This window comes from Petromyzon marinus, chromosome 1 (genome assembly GCF_048934315.1).
Source record: "Petromyzon marinus isolate PM22_M1 ecotype Great Lakes invasive population chromosome 1, UKy_Petmar_22M1.pri1.0, whole genome shotgun sequence".
NCBI classification, from domain to species: domain Eukaryota; kingdom Metazoa; phylum Chordata; class Hyperoartia; order Petromyzontiformes; family Petromyzontidae; genus Petromyzon; species Petromyzon marinus.
In genome coordinates, this window is record NC_133667.1 from 33,893,924 (window position 1) to 33,911,849 (window position 17,926).

The window sequence follows — 17,926 nt, forward strand, 5'->3', positions numbered from 1 at the left end:
CGAGCCTCCCAGTCAGCCTCTTGCCCATTCAGTTGGTCTCCACTTACCCTTCTGCATTTTTATCTTGAGTGCTTCGTACGGCATTTTTTGAATTGTTCACAATCAGACTTCTGAGGCATTGCATTATGGTATGTATAGTGTGCATAGTCACAGGTCATAAAAAATACGAGCGGCTAATGTTCTGGTATGGGCAGAAAATGCTTAATGGAGTGTAACTTGTAACGTGGAGCGTTTCTTTGTAAATGTAAATGATGAATCGCATCATTTAGTTTCTTGTTAACAGTATTCCACCAGTAATATGTGCAATGTTAAACTGTGCACCTGTGTTTTGGCTGAGGTCAAACAAGAGCGCGGGTGATTAAAGACCACACGTGTGGAGGTTTAATGCACCAGGCTGCATTCATGTTGACATCAGTGTGCACACAATCTGATCACATGAGCCACCCAGTGCACCTGCAGACTCGTTGGTCACGTCACACTCCTTGAGATGATACCCCGTGCCCGGTCATCGCTTATCAGTGACCCAGAGCCTCTCTTGCCACTCACTGTTATGAGCTATCTTGTGTGTGGGGGTTTTTGTGTGTGTGTGTGAATGTCTCCCTCCACCAAGAAGAGAGGGGTCTGGAGATATACTTACATTTATTGTCTGGAGATTAATGTGGAATGTTTACACCTCATGAACATGGTACATTTGGTTCCATTCTTGTGATGTCACAAGTGTTCTCGTGTCTCCACGTGCCCCCCATGTGCCTCGCCGCAGTGGCAAGATGTTAACTCCCTTGCCTGGTATGTCGTGGGTTCGATGCCGATCTAGACGAAGCCTGTATACTCTTTGGTTCTATTCGGTAAAGTCACGTAGGTAAAAAAATAAAATAACAAAAATCACGACGTTTCGGCCACAACACAAGCGGCCTTCATCAGGTGAAGGGACCAGACTGTCTCGAGGACAGCGCTGGAGTGAAACACAGCCACGCTCAGACCGCGACCTTTAAGCTGTGTGCGAGGAAACAAGGTGCCTTGACAAAGGAATTAGCATAAAATATAGCATTTGATTGGCCGACTTAGCATGATGAACGGTGTAGAGGTGGTGTACATGCGGGTGAACATGCCGGTTGGCGAGGGGGGGAGGGGGAGTTTACCTATTGATGGTGTGGTCGAAACGTCGTGATTTTTGTTATTTTATTTTCTACCTACGTCACTTTACCGAATAGAACCAAAGAGTATGGATCCTTGCAGTCACGAAAGCTTCAGATCTAGTAAAGAAGCCTGTATATTTGAAGTTTGTATGTTCTCTCTCCCCGTGATCGCGTGGAATTTTCTCCCGGTGCTCCGTTTTTTCCCCCTCCACATTTATAAACATGCATTTAGAGTATTTGGCTACTATACATTTCCACAAGGTAAGCCACTTTTGTTGGGCTATCGTTTGTTGCCAAGTCGCTTCTGAAAAGAAGCTATATAGCTTCGTGTGCCTTACCTGGTAAAAAATTTTTTTTTAGTTTTAATAGTTTAGTTTGTTGATACTCCACCACCTCATGGCTACACGAGCCCTGGTCTCTACTCGATGCCATTTCTGCTCCAGATTTTGTTCAACAGTTGTCACCTGTTTGGCTTGTCATTGTGTCTGCGTGTTTTCCTTTAAAGTGGTGGTGACACCTCAGGTTCTGCGGTTGTGGAAGTATGTTTTGTTCATGGGTTAAAAAAAGAAGTGTACGCGTATTCACGCCACCACTTAATCTTAGAGCGGAAAAAAAAGCAAAGCAAATGTCTATGAATTCCTTGACAGCTGTCCGGCTGATTGCAACTCACGTGTGGTTATCACTTATTAATGTGTTTACATTCAGAAGTTTTAGCTCAGCGCCCGATACCATTATAGTCGGAGCACACAATATTGGCTTCGATGTGGCGTCGTATTATTTTTGAGCTTTTTTCCTTTGTTTTGTGTTTCGAGTTTTTGTGTAAGTTGTTCAAACAAACCTCCCGCAAAAAAATTTCAAACAAAGCACCGCCCAGCACTTGGACACTATTTGAATTCCACGGTGAAACAACAGGCCATGCTCTAATCTGAGCCTCACAATCTGCCCATATTGAAAAATCAACATAACCCGCCGCTGAACTCACGTCATGTGGCATTTCAAATATTCATAGCAGATGTGACTTAAAAAAAGCTTCATAAAAAAATGGAATGTGAAAAAAATGGGTTGTGCATTTAAAAAGTGACAGTCGTGCGTGTAGATACGTTCATATATATCTACAATACGTACATATTATGTTTATGCATTTGTGTGTGTTTCTATCCGTGCCTTGTGTATGTGTGAACATGCATGCATTCGTTCAACATCGTGTGCGCGCGTGCGTTTGTGTCGTGTGTGTTTCTGTCTTCTGTGCGAACGCTCAGCTTCGACGGGATAGTGTGCCTGAGAGAGGCTCCGTCGCTGTGCGAGGTTGCGTTGGATGGGAATCCGCTGGCACAGGAAGCATGCTACCGACAGACGGCGCTGCGCCACATGGGGCAGCTGAGGCAGCTGGACATGAAACGCGTCACGGTGGGCACACGTGCAAGGGCAACTGCAGTGAAATCGGCACAGCGTGCGAACGCTGGAGGCACAACCGCAGTCACATGGCGTCGTTGTAGCTCTGGATTAAATTGTCACTCGTGTGTGTGTGTGTGCGCGTATAGGATCCGGCCGGGGACGTGAGGTTGCGAGTTCAAATCCCGACCGGGTGTTGATTTAGTGCCTCATTCCTGTAGGTTATTGAGTACTGCTTTATCGGAAGCTACGCACTGGTTCTTGTTATGGACAGACTTCCCCCTGTCATAGAAATGTGGATTTCTTTCCACCGCTGAATAAGGGTTGTTTATAAGAGACGAGCAATAACCCATGGTCATTTGAGTGGCAAGCCACGTTTTTTTTTCAAATATTATTTGGTGTCCTAGCTGTTACTTGAAAAGATATTGAATGTTGTGGGCAGTTCAATGAGCAATTGATGCACAATTTATATACACACATTTAATAATGTATAATGAACATCTTAAAAGTATGACACAGGCCACTTATAGCATGTAAAAAATTATCTTGCTGCAAAATTGCATGATGCAAGAGGAATATTTGTAATGTTACTATAAACGTATAGAATAGAGCCATTCGGAATATGGAAAGTTGGTCTTTTCAACTTGTATGAACTCTCGAACAAAAATAAGCCCTTTGAAGAATTCCGTTTCTCATGAGTGAGCGTGTAATGTGGATGTGAGGCGGCATTGCGTTGCTGCTTCATGGATGAGCCTGTTAATCGAGCCCCAGTGTCTGCTGGTCCTGGGCCAAAAAGGGGAAAAACGGTTCATTCGGATAGGCTGCTGTAAATCTTTCCAGGTCGCTTGCGTGAACTCTTGCGGTGGAGTCTTATTAGGATTAAATCCCCTGTTTGGATAGGCATCGGCGCATGAAACTGAGAGCCTTAGAAAGTTGGATTACAAATTAGGTATCGGTTCTCATGAAACCGCAGCTCCCAAAGTGATTGCTTCATCACCAGTTTCTGCAGCCACAAAACAGCGGCGAACTTGAGAAACCATTGACAAAAAATCTACATTTTCTATTGCAATAATAAAATGAGGGTTTGCGCGATGACACGGCACGTGGTGAGCTATTTTTTTGCAAATGATGCTGCACTACCTTGCGTGGCCGCTTCACGGCACATGGCGCGCTTTGCTTGTGGCCCCGTATGAATATACGCTGGTGGCTGTGGAAACCAAAGTGTCCACTGTTTGGGAAATGGCTTGAGTGGCGAGCGGTGTTCACCAGCCAGTGCGTGCAGTGCACATACTCGTGTTTCTTCACGTCCGGACTGTAACACAATCGTCCTTTTTTAAGTTGGGTGCTTTTGGGTTAAAATAATGTGCTCGCACTTTGATGGCAAATAGAACTGAAGTGTTTGTTATGTCACAAGCTTAAATTTGATAGCCCTAACATTGGCGTAAATATCAGTTTTGAGTTTACTATGAAATGAGCCGGTTCTCTGGTTGGGAATGAAAATATCGCTGCTTTGCCAACTTCATTGCACACAACTCCTTACTTAATTTCACTCGTGCGGCGGCGAGGTGACCCAAGTTTACGTACGTCCCGGAGGTATTTCGACAATGTGTCATTTTCGTTTTTTTGGCAGCGGCGTTAATATTCCCTGCATCTTCGACCAAGGGGTTCCCATTCGTCCACACTCCAATGTGGAGTCGTACGAATAAGCCACAAACGGTTGCTGTCGTTCTGTTTCGTGTGTCCCGTGCGGGACGGGGAGGTGGTGTGGCCGATGCAAGGGGCGCGACGCCGGTGCCCCAAGCAGCTGGAGTTGAGATGGCCATTTTACGAACACTTTTGGCACTGCGAATGCCAGTGGCTATTAATTATTTTCAAGCCACACTGCGCCAACCTAATTATCGCAGTCGGGAGACGCAACGTGTGCCGTGCCGGCATGAATGGTGACTTGTCTTAACCGGTAGTTGCGATTTAAAAAATAAAATTACTTCAAGGACTATTCAATCACTAGCTTTGCCATTGTGGACATGAGCAAGGGTTTGTTTTGTCGAAGGTTAACTCAAACAGATTTGATTCATTGTAACAAAGGCACGCTGTAAATTGTATGAACCAACAAGTTTAACAGTCGGAACAAACAAACATTAGACATCATCGTCACTCCAAGGTGGGAGTGGACGGGAAATGTTTCCAGAAGGTATGCCCGTTGGTACAACGAGTAATTATTTGGAATGAGTATGATGAAGTGAGAACAGTGACAACGTCGGGATACATGTGGGAATGAGATGTATTGTACCCGCACGGAATCCTGGTCAGTGGCATCAGTATTGAAAAGTCGCCCTCTACAATTGTACCATCGACTGGTGTTACATAGGCATTGAGAGGCCTTCCTTTATCAGAGGATTAAAACTCGTTGATGATGATGATGAACAATTGTGACGTCGAAAGTATTTTAGAACTAAAACAAACCCATAAAATGTAAGGTCGTAGCAATGTAGGCGAGCACTGACTGTTGTATCGCTCGCGTTTATGACAGTTCCACTTAGAAATGTACGTGCTTTATGGAGAACACTGTACTTTGATCGTCTCGCAAAACTTGTTGGAGTTCTCCCAGGATGGCCAAAAATTTGATTTTTTACCAGCACTGTTGATCCGCATTGTCTGCTGAGATCTGTAATTGTCTGGCCAAGGGGTGGATACAAAAACATGTTCTTTGTACGGCTATTTAGAGAAATTTAAGGCACATAAAATATGGAGGGGGTGGTAGGTTTGTTGCTGACATTGTATCAAATTCTAGGAATGTTTACACAAAGGGAGGGAATTTATACTGCGGTGATTCTAAGAGGATAATAAAGCTGATGAATGATTACCTGTTCCTGGACTCCAAGACTCCACTGTCCCTTGCTGAAGGAGGCAGCCACCCAACATGACATTATCCGTAATTTACACTGCTTAAACCTCACTGGCTTTTATTCACAGGGCACTTGTATAAACAGGGCTTTGTAAAGGGTACATTATATGTAGCCTGATAAAATGATCCCATGCTTTTGATAGTTTTTTTTATATATTCGGGCATGAAATCTATCGGTATGATCAGTTGATTTGCCATTGTTGAAAGACGCGCGTGAATTTTCAATTTTGGTGAGGTTCTGCGACCACAATTGGCCTGCTCGTTTCGTCGATGCGCGATAAGATTTTTTTTTTACGTCACAACACCTGCGAAGTTGAACTGTCAGGAAGGTTAAGGAGACCGAATGTCTTAATGTACCGAAACTCAATGCCCCCGTTTTCATCATTGCTACTGTGAGAACAACGCTTCTCGTAGGCATGACAATTGGAGCGGTTCATAGTTTACAGAAGTTTTAAGGTGCAATCTTGAAATCTTAATGCTGTACTAATGGCCTCTTTATTGAGTGTGCTTAAAAGGCCATGACAATCGCTTCTGTCCAACTGTGGACCATCAGGATTCCTTTACTGATGATCCACATCTCGTCATCTGCCCGAGTGCCTTTACTGAGGCCCCGATGGCGATGCACGCAAGCTCACACTTTATCAATCGCTCGGACTCTCCTTTCACCTGTCACGCAGCAGGCACTTACGAGTTTTCTAAGAATCGTTAAATCACCAAAACAGATTTCACTTTTTTTTTCCTCTCTCCCGCACACAAATTGCTTCTTCAGTTTTTTTAAATCATAATTTAAAAAAAAATCTGAACATGCACTGCCTTAAAAAATATGTAATGCGTGAAGTTTTGGGCAATGCTCCTTTTTCATGGCATATGAATGGCTCGTTTATGGAACTTCTCGCTATTTATAGCACGTGAGTTTGTTTTGTTAATTGTGCTTGTGCACCACTACCAATACAACATCATAAAACAAGTTGTGTAATTTCAAAGCAGATCAGGCTAATGTAACAGCGCAGATTCTATCTGTGCATAATGCGCTGTTGCTTTGTCAATTTGATACTTTTACTTATTACACAAGCTGAAAATACTTCACCACCCTCATTAGTAAACACGGCCCAAGTGCTAAAACATAAAAATATGTTTTTTGTCAGTGGCCTTTTGGGTAGAGGCCGTGTACGCCAATACGAAATCAGTCACATACATTTTATGCTGTAAGTTTCTGTCTGGTTCATATTGCATGGCATGAATACAATTAGAAGGTTTTAACGATGATTATTTTAGTTTTAAATGGGGTGAAAAAGAGACATGTCGCGTGTAACTTTTAAGTTTTGCCCTTTTAAACGGTGACGAATAACAGTGCAACGTGTTTTGCGCGCCTCGTGTGGTCTCCAGGAAGAGGAGAGGCGATTGGCCTCCCTCTTGGCCAGAAAACAGGAGGAGAAGAAGCGAGAATTCCATAAGCAAGCCATCCAGAAGGTTTGCCGCCCCTTCGCACATTGCCATAACCCTTTAATTGAATGTACACGTTGCTGTTTTTTTTTGAAGGGCATGTATTTTCCTAAAGGCAGGTACTCGTGTGTTTTAAATAGCTGCACATTATTTGAACAATATACATATTGCACAACAATTAATACGGCTAACAATACATGCAGTACAATGGTATATTGTATATTGTCAGTTGTTTTCTGGGAGGACCCGTTCTAAGTTGATAACGTTTTCATAAATTTGTGGGTTTGTTGTACAAGACCTTGCACCGCATGACTTCAGGAGTGGTAATACAATAATTATTGGTGAAACATGTTTTAATCACAGCTTGTTTTTTTTACCCGCATTGTGCAGTGTTCTGCTTATATCGTGGGCCCCTGGCGTCCGTCTTATTGTGATGGTTGTTTCCGACCTCCCAGAAATTACAGGCGCTGCTGGCTTGGTGGTAAAATGTGTTTTTTTTAAACAGGTCCCACACAATGCCCAGCCTTGTAGGGCGGCTCAGCCAAGCCATGCCTCCAGTGTCGAATGTGGTTATTGTGTGAATGAGGAGTTACGTTTGATTACGCTGCTTACAAGCAGTAGATTTTGTTACATTTTTCTGCCAAAGAAACATGACTTTAATTGTTTGTGCGCGTACTTTCTTTTTTATATTGTTGCTATGAAACGGTCACAGGCGCAGTGTGTGAAGAATAAGGGAATGTATATTAATTGTGACCTGCAGGGGGCTCTGCAAGATGGCTGAGGGCAACAATCAGGGGTCGGCAACCTATGGCTCACGAGCCAGATATGGCTCTTTTGATGACTGCATCTGGCTCGCAAATAAATCTTAGCTGGCATTTCTTAACATGATAAGACTTATCAAATAAATCTTAGCTGACATTTCTTAACATGATAAGACTTAGCAACTAAATCTTAGCTGACATTTCTTAACGTGATAAGACTCATCATGTTAAGATAAGACTTATCATGTTAAGAAATGTCAGCTAAGATTTATTTGCGAGCCAGATGCAGTCGGCAAAAGAGCCACATCTGGCTCGCGAGCCACAGGTTGCCGACCCCTGAGTCACACACTGCTTCATCTCGGTGCCGTCCTTCAGAGCCCGTCTGGAAAGTTGAAGTCGTAAGAAGTTGAGGTTATATATATATTTGGTTTGATAAATCAGATCCATACATGCAACATAATGGTTACATTATTCTAAATTTTGATTTAAAGCTTTCGTGACTGTAGGGATTCATATTCTTGTTTTTTTCGGTAAAGTCACGTAGAAGGGAAACAATAAAATAATGAAAATATAAAACAATAAAATTCTCACGACGTTTCGACTGCAACACAAGCAATCATCATCAGGTGTGAAAACCACACTGCAGTCGAAACGTCGTGAGAATTGTATTGTTTTATATTATTTTAGTATTCTCCTTTCAAAGTTATGTTTGCGTTTACGTATTTTTAATGGTTGTAGTTCATAACAAATGACATTCATTTAATAACAATGCACTCGGAAGGTATTGGATTGCTTATGAAATATTAAATGTTTGATATACTATTGGCATTCTATATGGTTGGCATTGCTGTTAGGAGTTGTTGGTTATTTATAAAGTAAATTGATATGTCAACCAGTTTATGAAATTTCCAATATTTACTGCACATGTTTCATGATCGCTAATGTTCAACATTTTGACATTATGTATAAAAAAAAACATGTGTTAAGTACCATTTAAATTCGATTTTGGGTGGGCGCATTATGATAATTTGCAAAATTGTTGACTGGAACTTCTTTTGAACTCCATTCTGAAGAATGTGTGACCAAACTAAAACAGCGAGAGCCAAACCAGAATTCATCACATGCATGTTGTGGCTGCTGACTTGTGGTCGTGGAACCAATTGTATTTTAATGAGAATCACATTGTTTTTTTTCTGATTGGTGCAAAGTCTGCAGGAGGCAGTTGAGCATTTTTTTTGTTATTACCACGTTTGACAAGCATAAACAAATATAAGCAAAATGGCGAACACGATTTTCGTTTGCACATTGGCAAATAAAAAAAAGTAGATTTAGCTTATTTTTATGCCAGCTCCTCCCTCTTAAGTCATATCACCAGCCACAGCTTTACGATTTTCTTATTATTTCCCGAGACACGCCTTACCCTGAAAGGGCCCCTGTGTGGTGTGCATGGAAGGAATGGCAATGTAGCGGAGTGTATAGTAGTGGGATGCTGATGTTGGTACAAGCTGCGTGTTTTTGTAGGTGCATGCTCTGGCCTTCCAGAGCACCGCACCATCAACACCGTGGCCAGGGAAGGGCGCTTGATGTTATCTCCCCGGCAAGGGAGATGTGGGGATTATCCTGTTGCACCCTCGTGTTTAAACCCCAACACCTGAGGGTATTCAGCGCTATCTTCACAGGTCCCGTAGGCTGTGTCTTTGGGTTGTGTGCGAGGGGGATTTGCAGTTTACAGAAAATCTCTAAGGCTTTGTTGCAAGAAGGCAGAAAGGTGTATCAGCAGATGAACAGCCATTTTGTAAATCTACTGTTGGATGAGGGCCTCTCCAAGCCGTGTGGGTCGTGGGGGATAATTCCGATTCAAGAGCCGAATGGCTCACAGGGCTATACAAAATTATTATAAAGAAAGGAGTAAATAAATAAATAAATAGCCGCCCTCCCCGCGTATTCGATGGATTGTCATGGTTTGGTTTTGCGATCGAATTAAAAAAAAAAACTTCCTTATTGTTAAGGAGGAATCCATTGAGCTATGAAGCTATTTTTGACAGATGTCCACACCCTGGTCGACAAATCCCTTCATGGTCTTGCCCCACTATATCTTGTTACTCTTATATCTGTCTACGTACCTTCTCACCCTCAACGTTCTCAATCTTTGCTCTCTCTCTCTCTCTCTGTTCCTCCTCCTCGCGCTCAGTCCACGTCGTCGCTCTTTTTCACTTCTTGTCTCCTTCACTGGAACAAACTTCCCCCTCCACATTAAACAGTCACCGTGGATCACGCGTTTCTGCTCCTCACTCAAAACTCAATTATTTTCCCTAGTTAACCCCACGACCCCCTTAATCTCCCCCTCATAACCGCCACACTGTTACCTCTTCATATTCTCATTATGTGGCTTTCACTCATTCCCCATTCATTCATTCAATCCATCATCATCATCATTTACTGTCATCAATGTCACTTTCACTGAATTCACGCATCACAGATTTGCCCCCATTTCTTCCTCTCACATATTTCATTCACCTCACCTCCACCATTACATTCATGTGTGCCATTGTTAATTATTTGTAAATTGCCTGGGTTAAGGCGCTGTATAAATTCCTTTAAGATAAGATAAGTATCGGCGGGTCAGCAGCACGTCCACTGGCTGCAGGGGCCACATGGACCGATTATTACAAACAACATGTACCAATAAAAAAACATGGTCAACAATCGCACCCACGTTTTGATACATTTACCATGAGCGTGATCATTTTAATTGCCGAATCGATGCGCGGTTACACGTAATGGACAGCTGCGTTACAATTCGTATATTTTCTGGCTTACTCCTGTACTCCGATTAGGGCGGTTGGTCACGTTGCAGAGCGAAAGAAGTTCAACACACTATGTTTAAATGTCAATGTGTGGCGTTGCTTTAGAAAAACGTACATTAATTCAGGAGAGAATACAATATTTTGTATGTACCCTGAATGATTGTGAAGATCGTTGATAATAATCGGAACATTGTGTAATCAGGATTTGGTGGATGCCTTCACATGTGTTTAAACGTGACCTAGCTCATGTTTAGTTTTTAATTTGCTAAAAACTTAAGGTTCATATTCTTTGGTTCTTTCGGTAACGTCACGAATATAAAACAATTTAAAATAATAAAAAATATAAAAAAGTGTTTATTTATTTAAAATTGTATTTTATTAAAAAATATATTTTTTTATTTTCTATCTATGTGACTTTACCGAAAGAGCCAAAGAATATGAATTCCTGCAGTCACGAAAGTTTTAAATCAAAGTTTATGCACAGTTTTTTTTCCCCTTTGCTGTAATGTATACACGTATGTGTATTTTTTCCTTCATTGTATATAGGCACATTTCGTTTTCATAGTCTCGACACTCGATAATAGATTGTTATACTCATTGTTATTTTCGGTAAAGTCACGTATGTAGAAATAAAATAAAAGTTAACTAAATTAAATTATATTAAAATAAATCACGACGTTTCGAATGCAACACAAGCAATCAACATCAGGTGTAAAACAAATAGCAAGGGAGCAGTTTAACGTTCTCTATGTGCTATGTGCGTGATGTCCCCCTATGTGCTCCCTCGCTGTTTGTTGCAGTCGAAACGTCGTGAGAATTTTATTGTTTTATATTTTTATTATTTTATTGTTTACCTTCTACATGACTTTACCGAAATAACCAAGAATATGAATCCCTGCAGTCACGAAAGCTTTAAATCAAAATTTAGTTACATTTTATTTTATGTCTACATACGTGACTTTACCGAAAATAACAATGAGTATAGTAATTTCTGCAGTCACGAAAGCTTCAATTCTATATTAATAGATCGTTAGTTGCTAAAATTACGAAGAACTAGAGTGGATGGGTGACTGAGGCCTAACAAAAACGACGTCAGAGCACTGAGCTGGCACCACTGAGATTCTGGGTTTGAAACCAAGCCTCTGATTAAACCGGGTTCTCAAGTGTAATTGCGAGATGGTCTCGGTCTGGTCACCAATTTACTGCAGAAAGAAAACCTAGCCACGTAAAATGTTGGTTCAGCTTATGCCAGCTGTGGGATGAAAAAAAACTGTTTAATTGACATGCAACACGAACTCAGGGCGCTTAAAAGGTGCAACCTATAGTGTGGATAAAGAGTGCCTATTGAAGGGTATTCAGAAGTAGTTATCTGATATCGTTTTACTCGGAGTGCTCTCAGCCACGCGGTGGTGCACTGTTAGCAGTTTTCCCAGGATTTGCGACGGATAGCAAGTTGGAAATGTAATTGGGAGGAAAGAGCTACAAAAAGTAATAATAGGTAGACCATTAATTATTTAGTTGTAGATTTTGATGTATGTGAATTTTATGTGATTGTCTGTGTCTGCATAATTGCGTTTTAATATGATTTACAGTCACATATATCTGAAAAGTATGATCATTAGTATTTTCGCAAATCCCAGTTTGTCGAGGTATATCCATTTCTAATCTTCATCTGCGGAGGCTTTTAGCTACTGGTCACTAATTACACACATCCTGCACTTTTTTTCAATTACCATAACTGCAAGGCAGGCATCACTCAACGCAAATGAAGCTCTCGACCTTTAAGATAGCAATGGTATAGCCCTCATGCCTCCCTTGCCTTCGTGACTGAGAATGTCAAAGGAAATTGCTTGGTTTTTTCTACAGCCACAATGCAGTATTTGTGGAGATCACTCTCCATGCCTCCACCAGTACTCTCGTTAATGCATCCGTGCCCTTACAAATCTTCGTTAACGACTGAACTGTGCCCCTTCGGGTTTTATTTACTGAACACGGAGTTCTAAGTGACACTGCTGGGACCCACGTTAATTAACCTGTATTTTAACATTGGCATATAATCATTATTTGTGGAGTGAGTAACTGTTTATATACAGGGCGTTTAAAAAAGATGGACACAATTTCAAAGCAGTATATTTCACGATGGCAACATGTTACAATTACACAAAAAGTTACAAACGGTTTAATGAGTTATCAAGTTTTACTAACCATGTTATAAATGCTCTATGTGCCCTTCACCTGCTGTACGGACAACATCGAGACGATAGTTGAATTCGTCCCAAACGCCTCTCAAAGTGTCTTCCACTGAAGTCACTGCTGACGTGATTCTGTTTTTGAGGTCATCCAGATTAGTCGCTAATGGTGGCACAAAAACACCACGGTCTTTGACGTATCGCCACAAGAAAAAGTCGCAGGGTGTGGTGATGTCTGGGGATCTTGGGGGCCAAGAGTGTAGCGCCAAGTCTTGGGGTCCCGTGCGACCTATCCAACGTTGAGGCGGTGTGTCTTGCGAATGACTGAGGCTAGGGGCTGTTTGTGCGCTGGGAGAGGCATCTAGCGGTAATCAATTGATACTAGGTGCCCCGCCCTTTCAAGTGGTAAGAGTTTCATTCATGGGCGGTTCGTGGTTGCAGAGATACAGTATATCGACTTCAAATCGGGTCAATCTTTTTAAACACCCTGTATTATTCACTGAAAAAACAGTCCGTTGGTTATTTCATTTGGAAATCTCCAAAACATTCACCATCTTTTGTACGTGAACTGTTTCAAGGTACTGATTTATATTAATAAGTAGAGCTTTATTTAATGATGCTGTAATTATTGGAATTTTTATAACTCCAATGATCGTGTTAATAATAATAGCACATTTATATGGTTTTGTACTTTTAAATTTGCTATGACAAAATGCTATCTCCCTCATTTGGTATACAGAAGTTTTGTGGGCTCAATCCCGATCCTGACGCATGCATATTCGGAGTTCACATTCTCTCTCCCCGTAGTAGTGTGGATTGTTCTCTGGCTCTTCTGGTTTTCCCCTCCACGTTTATAAAATGCTTTTAAATTATTTGGCTACTGCTATAAATTCCCACATGTGATGATTAGCTACTTCGATGAGCTATCACATGTGGCCAATTCTGCTCTGAATAAGAGCTCCTAGCTCAGTGGTCCTTAACTGGTACAATTATAAGTGTAGTTAGCTTAGTACAATCCACTGCTGGATGCAGGCTTCCCCCACTCCCTGCGGGTTGTGGGGGTTAATTGACCATACTTCACTACGCTGGTCAGTGCGGTTAGGTGAAGCTGGGGTAGCATAGCACTGCTACCCATGACAAAAAAACAATAATACATTACTAAGTTGTGTTTTTTTACATTTCAAATAGAAATCGTTTATATTGTTAAAGTGTATTGATAATGTAGAAAATAAGACATAGAGAAATTGATATTTAAGCGCAGTTTTTTTAAAAAAAAGGTCTCATTGGGCTTGCGCTGGCTTGGCGGCAATCCAGGAAATTCCTTGAGCGGTCGTGGCTTCCCGAGTGCATGCTGTCTGGTTTTCAGCTAGGCCTTGGATCGTAGTGCAATATTTTTGTAAAAGGGACAAAATGTTGTCCGGCCTCACCACGTGTTGTTAATTCACCGTGTCCCCTCTTTGGCCTTTTCTGCTCCTCTCTATGGCGGTGGTTGTTATTCGGAGGGTGGTAGTGTTGCACGTTGTTTTAAAAATGCTGCCCCTTTTCAGGAACAGGTGACTTTGATCTCGAGCACTGCCCATTACCTGCGATCAGCCTCGGCTCCGCAAGGGTTGAAATACTTACTGTGTACAAAAGGACGCCAGTTGTTTGGGGTCACATTGTACCATTTGCTGGTTACATCTTTGCTGCTTACGTCTTTGCTTAGCCAAAAAAATACAGAAATTACAAGTTTCTGTGTTCATTGACAGTCCTGCTTGCCAGGTTTTTATTTGTCCAAAATATAAACAAGCCTGGCGAGTATTCATTCTGTACTGTTAAACTAAATTACAGTGTTAGAAAAAAACCGTTGAAGTGAACAAGTAGGAAGGATTTGTCATTGCTTTCTTCAAGCCCTTTGTAAAGTACAAGCAGGTGTTTCTCACTTACATATAATTGCTAGCTGAGTATATTTGTAACCTATCAAACGAGTGTCAGTTGAGTCAACTAGTTTGGTGGCTTTTACAAATGTAAAATGGCAGCTCTGGCATCTGGTATATCTCTGCTTGACTACTTGCACGCATATTTGTCCGTGTGTCGATTTGCAAATGTGATTTTGTTTGTGTTGGCATTATATTTGCAATAGCCTCAAGGATTTGGCTGTAACGTATTTCAACCGTTTGGAACCTTCCACGATTAATAATGATACTTCGAGATGCATTCGTCGCCTTGATTTTGATGAAAGTGTCAGAACTTCACAACCAATGCACCCGGTCAGCATCTGGATTTCTTTTCCGCCAGAGATGCAGCGTGTAAGTTAGGAGAGCTGCCCTATTGTGTTGGCCGGCGCATGCGACGCATCTGTTTATCCCCAGGAAAAGAGACGTCTGGCCCTGCGCAACGTGGCACGCCATTGGGAACAGCAGCAGCAACAGCAGCAACAGCAGCAACAGCAGCAGCAGCGCACCCTGACTTGGACCTGGACTAGTCAACCCCTCGATGTGTCATCTGGACACACAGCGCTCAGCTCATCCACATCAGCCGAGCAGCTCTCCTCTCAGCAGTGGCCAGAAGACAGCAGGTCACCTTTGTTAGAGAAAGGCCCAGATATACCAGAATAGATTATGGCTGCTGATGATGATGTTATTCACCTAACATACTATTCAAAATTGGTGATGGAGCAATTAAGTGGAAAAGAAGAAAGAACCTGCCCAAAAAATATAAACATAATGGTAATTTGTTGACCCAAATATCTTGTTCTGTCGGCCGTTTCACCTGGTATGGCATTTAAACACTTGCATCAATCGCAGTGCATTGTACAGTGTACGACTGTTTAACCAGGAAATATTCACTGAGTCTCAAGACTGCCATACTCGGGATGCTTAGCTGGTTCCTTTTAAAGTTCTATATTTAAGAATTCAATGCATCCTTAAATGCGTCACGAACCGTATTTCACAGCGGGGAATTTGACCGTCATGCCGTCATGCGCTTTTTGCCGAGTTGCATGAGCTTCGGCACGGCGGCGGTTTCGGCGATGGACGTCGCGTTTCTCCTGTGTGCCCGGTTTCATCCCAAGCAGCCTACTAAGCGGAGCTAGCAGTCGGGAGAGTTTGTCGGCGGGAGACGCGAGGCTTCCCACGGGTGATGAGGAGCCCACGGGGAGCAAGCTGCAGTCGCTCGCCTCCAGCCCCGTTGACAGCTGCACGGACACCAGGTACCCCGTTGGGCACATCTTGGCTCAGTGCGATCTCTCAGAGTCTGCTGAGAGAGAGCATTCGTCATGCGCAGAATTCGTTATTTATTAAAATGTACCAAGTAGAGGCCCACTGGGCTATGCAGCTCTTTTTCAGAAGCGTCCTGGCCACAAATGATAGCTCAATGAAGTGGCTTACCATCATCGCGTGAAAATGTATCGCAGTCATATACTCCAAACACATGTTTCTAAATGAGGAGAGAAAAACCAGACCCAGAGAATAATCCATGCGACCATGGGGAGAACATGCAAACCCAAAATATACAGGCGCGTCAAGGTCGGGATCGAACCCATGACCTCCTGTATACCAGGCGAGATAGTTAACATCTTGCTCAGAGCACTGTGCTGGCACAGCTGAGATCCTGGATTAAAATTCTGGTTTCAGTCACCAGTGTAGAATTAGTACCACTTTTGGAAGCCAACAGTCTTGGCTCTTGTGTAGACTTGCATAACTATCCAACCAGCAAGCTTTGCGATGTGTTTTCGGGTCGTACTGCGTGTGTTGTTCGGCATCACTGCAGAACAACACTGCTGCCGCAGCCAGAAAATATTGGTACAGCTACACGGTACAACCCAGAAAAGCTACGCAGTAGTATAGCCTTCCAGTTCTAGAATGGCAACTGCTTCGAAGCGATTGCACTTTGAGATGAGTTAATTATTTCATGCAATGCACACAGTTGCACAATTCGCACCCTGTTCGTGTGTACAGTTTTTGCTTTCACGCTTTTGCGGAAATCTAGCATCACTAGGGGATTTTAGTATACTTTACACTCACTTGGTTGATGTATAATTGTCTTTTATTTTTGGCTTGACATAACTGATTACTATTTATCAGCTTAGTGCCCAAAGTGCTATTTTTACTTGCGAGAAAAGACGTTTCCCAGGGCGCACCGAGCATTATGGAACATGGTCACGATAAAGGTGGCTTGCAGGCCGTCTGAGAGTCCATCTAGTGTACAAGGCAAACATCTTGAAGATCAACTGGTTGCCTTCGTGGAGGAAGACCCATAAGGGATGGTCATTCGGGTGCAGATGAAGACCAAGAGGTAATGGGATTGACTTATTTGTGTTAATGAGAGGTCTTTTCATGGCTTCCCACTGGGTGGTATTTTTTTTTATGAATGGCAATCCACGCAAGATAAAATGGCAAGAGGTCCCTGGAGGGAAAAAATTTTCTTGGCTTTTATTTTCCAGAATTTGTGGAACAGAAGCACATGACTATCTGTGTCCAATTTAGGCAGTGTCAAATTAGCTTCCAGAAACGTTCTAATCACGGGACCATTAATACCTTTGCTATACCAGATGTAAAATTTAGTTTAAAAAATTAAAACACTCACATTGCATTCACTTTGGGCATGCTGTGTAGTGGGAATTTAAATAAAAATGTTTTTTGAGTTTGCCCTTTTGGTTTTATGTACTCTGCCAAACATGTGCAAGTGGTCAGAGCATTTTGGAATTGTTTTTGGCAGTTTTTTGCTAAAGTTGCTTCGTGTACGCCCCTATTCGTTTTATGTTATATAAAGGTGATTATTTGACTCTAAAGTGAATAAAATTACGTATAAGTTAAATGATAATTTATCCTATGAAATAATTCTGGCCAGGTTAAATGCAATTTGACATGCAAAATAATCTTAACAATATTCCATCTAGGTCAGGAGATATTTTTTTCTTTTCTTCGATTGACATTTTATTGTATACTTTCAGTATTATTTATTCCACAGGGAAAACCTGCAGAAAGTGTTGACGTTTGGTAAATTGGAAGGAAGAATGAACAGAGACTAATAGACGGAGACTAAGATGGACATATATAGTATTGTAAATGTAATAATGAGGACTCTATACCAATATAGCAAAGCCCAAAATCACAGTTACTGGAGTAATGTCATCATCGAGGTCATGAATACTCAGCACTGAGTAAAACGACTCAAAGTATTACATGGTGGTGGATGTTTCACACCATTTTAAAATGTGTTCTGTTCAAAATATGTAAAATTTCAGGATATTGCCTCTTAAACTTTGTGCCAGCTGGACATGCGTTATTTTTCACGTGGTTTGAAGTCTACG

The 17,926-nt window shown here is 42.0% G+C and overlaps 1 protein-coding gene and 1 long non-coding RNA gene across 3 annotated transcripts in view; one reads left to right on the plus strand and one right to left on the minus strand.

The window, feature by feature from the left end:
• LRRC49 (leucine rich repeat containing 49) overlaps positions 1-17,926 on the plus strand; it is a 71,190-nt gene that overhangs the window by 32,863 nt on the left and 20,401 nt on the right. For both annotated transcript variants that reach the window (XM_032950184.2, XM_032950193.2), the window contains exons 10-13: positions 2,396-2,543; positions 6,820-6,903; positions 14,985-15,190; positions 15,689-15,823. In XM_032950184.2, coding sequence (XP_032806075.1) covers positions 2,396-2,543; positions 6,820-6,903; positions 14,985-15,190; positions 15,689-15,823 — 573 coding nt within the window. The remainder of the gene's footprint in view (positions 1-2,395; positions 2,544-6,819; positions 6,904-14,984; positions 15,191-15,688; positions 15,824-17,926) is intronic.
• Positions 10,355-17,926, minus strand: part of LOC142924728 (uncharacterized) — a 29,930-nt gene continuing 22,358 nt past the window's right edge. Inside the window, exon 3 of the long non-coding RNA XR_012941796.1 lies at positions 10,355-15,867. This is a non-coding gene — a long non-coding RNA (uncharacterized LOC142924728). The remainder of the gene's footprint in view (positions 15,868-17,926) is intronic.